We start from the raw sequence: 6,000 nt of genomic DNA on the forward strand, positions 1-6,000 counted from the left end.
CCAGACCAGCCTGCACATCTGCGCAGTCTGGTCAGGATCCATGCTGTTCGCTTTTAAAGCCTATTGGAATTGGAGAAACTGTTAGCGAACAGCATGGATCCTGACCAGACTGCACGGATGTGCAGGCTGGTCTGGATCCATGCTGGTCGCAAACCCACTATGTTGGTTTTCTCATGGCACGGCTCATATATAAATGTCCTGTGAAAGGTTTGAGGCTCTACCTAAGTGCTTGCCTGTGTTAGAAATAGTGCCAGCAGTGGACCTTCGGTGTTATAAAACTTTTAGGATATCTTAAATTAGCATAAAAGTTACTTTTCCATATAATTATGAATTGCAATTTTGACCAATTTTTACTTAGGGAGAAAATATTTTGGCTATAAAACTGACATTATTAAAAGACATTTTGAATATTAAAAAAGAGGCTAGTATCATTCCCCGAGACTTTTAGAATGATGTGTAGTTTATATCTGGATCTGGCAAAATAAAGCTTCAATTCAGGAAAAACCCCTGTTACAGATTTACTGGATCAAACAGTTATGAAAATCTGATTGAAGTGTATGTTGGGCCAGTATTTTATGACAGATAGAGACTATCAAATAAGAGAATGTATTAGTGCCTGGGCCATTGGAAAAAATGTGTTTATGATCATTTTTACTTGTTTTGATTTGGAAAATTTTCATGTGACCTTTATTTTGCCATTTTCGACTTGTCCAGACATATTCACGATACAGAGAATTTGCAGTTATGCACAATTCTTGTTAAAAAATATGAATATTTAATATACACAAAAGTTTCGAATGAAACAAATGAAGGAGATATCAGATAGTGTGAACAAATAAAATTGAAGTTTTCATATATTTTCCAATTTACCTGTCAATATATTAACTATATAAAACCTAATACTTTCTCACCAGGTCATGAGAGGAGGCTTCGGGAAATGAGTGAACAGTTAGGCTTGGCCGAGTTCAAATTAGAGATGGAAAGAAAACAGAACAAAAAGGAAGAAGAAGAGACAAAGAAGACAAATCAACCAGAAGTTGTTGTGTTCACATCTCATAAGTCCAAGAAGTCTAAGGTTTTGAACTTTGATCTTTATACTACATTATGTGGGTTGTTGGAGAAGTTGTCAGATAATAATGAATAGTGTTCATTTTAAAGCAACCTGCTCATAGGTTGACTTCAGATTTTCTGCTCGTAGGTCGACTTCAAATTTTCATTCCCTCTATGCCGAAGGAAAGGGCATAACGATAATTAACATGAAATTCGAGACAATATACCATTGACGTTGACGTTGATAGTTTAAAAGAAAGTTCCATTTCAACTGGATGAAAACTTTCAATTATTTTGTTGCTTTCATTGAACTTCCTTGGTGAAACAATACTTGTATTTTTCCATGTAGAAGGCTGAAGAAAAGAAAGAGAGAATGGGATCTTCACATGGGCCAGAGTTTGATATGAGGCAGGCAAGGTTTGATGTACAAAAGTTTGGTATAAAAGGTTTCCAGGGCAACCAGAAAGAAGAGGCAATGACTGCTCTTCTTATAAAGTTAGGAGCCAAGGTTAGTAGCAGTGTAAAAATGTATTTTACATTTAGACTTAAGTAAACAGCTTGTAAGAGATGACCTGGAATTCAGAAAATAAGCTATGATTTCTCTTACCGGTAATTACACAGGGCTTGACTTTAACTCTGTTAAGCACTTGCCCATAGGGCAACTTCAACTATATTTTTATTTGCCCGAACCCAATTTTTGGTTGCCCAAATGTAACATGGTAATGTGATGAGATATTGCAATGTAGTATAGCAAAAAAAAAAACAGTATTAAATTACTCTCTGTGAAGTATTTCTTAGGATCTTTTATATATTCCACTTGCCCGAGGGGCAACTGAGTATAAATATTTGCCTGGCCACACTCCACTTTTACCTGTCGTGGGCAGTGGGGCAGTCCTTTAGGTTGAGCCCTAATACAAAAGTTCCTGTTCCATTACATTTCCTTTAGGCTTTAGAAGGATTTTACAGAAAAAGGCATTGAAAGCTTGATTTTTTTTAAATTTTAGGTCTCATTTTTGGTGTAAAAATGTCCAAATAAGTCAGTTTTGATACCTCTTATTGCTTTCGTTTTATGATAGATGTAACTTGATATTTCAGCCACCTAAAAACAAGTATGTAAACTACAAGGAATATCAAGATAACAAGAAACAACAAAAGTTGGAAGAAAAACAGAAAAAGGAAATGGTTAGTACAAGATTTTATGTACATACTGATAGGTACAAAGTGAGATAGATTTGATATTCTGAAGAATGTTGTCAGGCTGAAACCTGGATAAGAGATTTGCTTTTGCCATAAATTTGAATACTTAGCGAGTATTGAGATATCGACAAAAATACTGAAAGCTCGCAGCACATTACTGATGTAACTGACATCAGACTTTTGACATTTATGTCTCTAAGCAGTTACTAGCTTTAGCACTACTCAGCGAACTTAAACCTGCAGTTACATCACAAGACGGCAGAAAGACATCACTTCACATCATTATGTCACATGATTTTGATACTGACTGATGATTGCCTTTGTTTCTTTCTGTCTATGAAACTAACATCATTTTCGAAAGCATGTTTTAAATTTCTATGTAATAAAATGAAACGACATCTGAATAATCACACCTTTTGATATAATTTTTACAATAATTCAATGATAAACAATGGCACCACAAATGCAGTGACATTAGTTCTGGATCAACACTTGTAAATAGCAATGCATGTTTCACAAGACGGCTAAATATTGCAAATATCCTACCTTGTCAACCAACTCTAATTTTGAAAATGGCCATCTTTAAGCCTCAGATTTCTTGAATTTGCCATCATTTAGGGGTATTTCTTGAGTTTGCCATGGATTAGAGGTATTCTTGAGTTTGCCATAGCTGAGAGGTATTCTTGAGTTTGCCATAGCTTAGAGGTATTTCTTGAGTTTGCCATAGCTTAGAGTTTGCCATAGCTTACAGGTACATGTATTCTTGAGTTTGCCATAGCTTAGAGGTATTTCTTGAGTTTGCCATAGCTGAGGTATTCTTGAGTTTGCCATAGCTTAGAGGTATTACTTGAGTTTGCCATTGTTTTGAGAGGTAATGTCTTCAGTTTACCACGGTTCAAAACTTAAGAGGTATTTCATGAGTTTGCCATTGTTTTGAGAGGTAATGTCTTCAGTTTACCACAGTTCAGAACTTAAGAGGTATTTCATGAGTTTGCCATTGTTTTGAGAGGTAATGTCTTCAGTTTACCACAGTTCAGAACTTAAGAGGTATTTCATGAGAATGCCATTTTATTTCAGGATAGAAAACTTGGATACAAGATTCCCAAAGCTAACAGAGGAAAGAAGAGGTAAGAACAAATACTTTGATATCATTTGATTTTGTTAACACAAAATGGCTTTAACCAAATTAGTTATTTCAATGGACTCTCAGGTAAAATGGAAAGTTTTATTTTCAGCTCATGGATATTTTATTTGTTTGTTTATTTAATCATATTGTATTGCTCTTTCACATCTAATTATTACAATAACAATTTCAGCTTAAGAAATCAAAGGGCAAACTGGTTCGACAACAAATTCTGCTAAAATTAGAGACTGTCTCTTCTGTTGATTTACTAGTATTTGAAAGCACAAGAAAATTAATCCCTTGTGCATTGTTATGGTGTTTCAGTAACCAGAATATCTTTGCAAGTTTTGTGCCCCACAAAATTCTTTTTGTCTGTCTGAATTTGTGTCATGCATATGACCTAGAGTCACCAAACCTTAAAGGATTGTTAATCTACACTAGGGGTTTTGTTTTGGACTCACTCAGCCGGACCAGAGTTATTGCCCTTGACAGTCATTTGCATAAAAGGGCCTAAGTATATGTTGCATGTTTTTCAAAAACTATTTTATGTAGGGTAATGAAACACAGGAATGTTATTCAGCATGTAAAGTTGTGCACCTGGTGTTTTGTTTGGAATTTCATTTAGTAGGACCAGAATTTTGGCCCTTGACTTACTGGTAGTCAAAAATATGCGTAAGGGGCATAAAGTTTGTGTTGTATTCGTCTCAAAAATTATTTTGCTTAGAGTCATTAAACCTTCTAGGAATATTATTCAGCATTTGAAGTTGTGCACCTGGGATTTTGTTTGGGATTTCACTCTGCAAGCCGAGAGTTACGGCCTTTGACTTAGTAGAAAATATATTTAAAGGGCCTAAAAGTTTGTTTGACATAATCCTGAAATATAAGAGGATTGTTATATAGCATGTAAAGTTGTACACCTGATGTTCTTTTTGATGGTCGCTGTGCCAGACCAGAATTATGATCCTTGACAGATCCAAAATAGATAAATAATACTAAGTTTCGGTTTCTTTTATCTTGTATCTCTTGATGTTTTGTAGTGTCCATACCCCCACTCCCACCCACCACTCTGCTGACTCATATGTCCAAGGTAATATAAATGTTTACTTAGTCTTGCATTGTTGGCAAGTAAACCATTGTCCTATGGAATGACATGCAGCTTCTATACTTTCTTTGATGTATATAGAAGGCAGTATGTAGAATATGTATATCTTTTCTGTCCGTTTGTCTGTCTGTCCTGTCCTGTCCTGTCACAAAAGATACATGTAGATCCTGTATAAACTTTAAATGCCACATGCATTTGAGTATGTAAGCAGATATTAAGAACTCTGGGAAAATAATGTCAAACTGTGTTTATATTTCTCCAGTTCAAAATATTGGCTAACACACTCAAATGCTTATGATATTTATCAGTAACTACAGAAATTCTACTCATGATTTGTAATGGAATTGCTATTTATAGTCTGACCAGACCGTTACCTGGAATGTAAACAATGCTTTCGATTTGGTATTTCAGGACACGTGACAAGAACGATATAGGACCTCTTGATGGTCAAGTTGGAATGTGGAAATCTGGTGTACAAATTGTGAAGAAGGATGATCTGAAAGGGTTTAAAAAGGCAAAATTAAAATGATAAACATAATGTTGTCTTTATACTTGAATAAATTGGATTGTTATCACAAACTGAAGAGCTGTGTCTGAGTTATTATTCTCTCTTCTTTGAATACTATAGAGGAAGTACCTAATTATTTGATATTTTTATATAAACAACAATAGTGTGATCCAGGAAACGTTACTCTTCTTGGAAACATCAAAAGAACAATATATTGGATATTTTGTATATAAGTCTATTTAACTTAACACTTTTCAGTGATCTTGGTTACTGAACAATGGTTCAATATACAGTTCAATTACAATATAAATAGCAGTACAGTCCAATACCCGTCAAATACATGCTATAACAACCTGCATGTATTTCAGCCCTGACTGAAACTTGAACCAAAGTGCATCCTAATACTCTACTCAATTATATTACATGAACTCGGAACAGTTTTGTTACAATGACATGTTCAGAGTACTGCATACTAGTAGTGTATTGACTTGTTAGCAAACAACAATTTTCATGTCAACAAAAAAATATCATCTAGTTTTTTCCAACAGTATTCAGCAGTTAAAACTGCCCAAATTTCTCTTATTTTCTGCAGTATGAACGTATTAATGAACCAGTGAAATATTGCATGCACAGAATCTTTTATATTTGTCGTTTCAGCAGCAGACATACAGGAAAGACGGCAAGCTTTGTCCAAATTCAACAATGATTTTACAAGTTTTGATAGGATTTCAGTCTATAGGAAATTACAATTGCAACCCTAGTACCTTCGTGCAACACAAATTCATCAGCATTTAATGTATCAATCAGTATTGAGTAAGATCGACTGTCATTCATAGATATAGAGTATATTGCTTATATTTACTCATTTCCTGTTTACATATAAATATTATTCCATAACAAAAATCAAAGTATGCGAAGAAATCTTTAGCACAGACACTGTATTCATGTTGGCTTCTCCATCAGCAGACAACTTGTTTCTAGATAACTTCGAGATAAATTGGACCTTCTACTGTCTAACGA

General features: G+C 34.6%; 1 protein-coding gene across 3 annotated transcripts in view; it reads left to right on the plus strand.

Annotated features, from left to right (window-relative positions):
* The window catches only part of LOC123549151 (uncharacterized protein C1orf131 homolog), a 9,463-nt gene extending 4,407 nt beyond the window's left edge, over positions 1-5,056 (plus strand). For all 3 annotated transcript variants that reach the window (XM_045337009.2, XM_053524806.1, XM_053524807.1), the window contains exons 4-8: positions 915-1,075; positions 1,400-1,558; positions 2,146-2,232; positions 3,325-3,374; positions 4,884-5,056. In XM_045337009.2, coding sequence (XP_045192944.2) covers positions 915-1,075; positions 1,400-1,558; positions 2,146-2,232; positions 3,325-3,374; positions 4,884-5,001 — 575 coding nt within the window. In that variant the 3' untranslated portion in view covers positions 5,002-5,056. The remainder of the gene's footprint in view (positions 1-914; positions 1,076-1,399; positions 1,559-2,145; positions 2,233-3,324; positions 3,375-4,883) is intronic.
* Positions 5,057-6,000: the final 944 nt, after the last annotated feature.

Source organism: Mercenaria mercenaria, chromosome 15, assembly GCF_021730395.1.
Source record: "Mercenaria mercenaria strain notata chromosome 15, MADL_Memer_1, whole genome shotgun sequence".
NCBI lineage: Eukaryota > Metazoa > Mollusca > Bivalvia > Venerida > Veneridae > Mercenaria > Mercenaria mercenaria.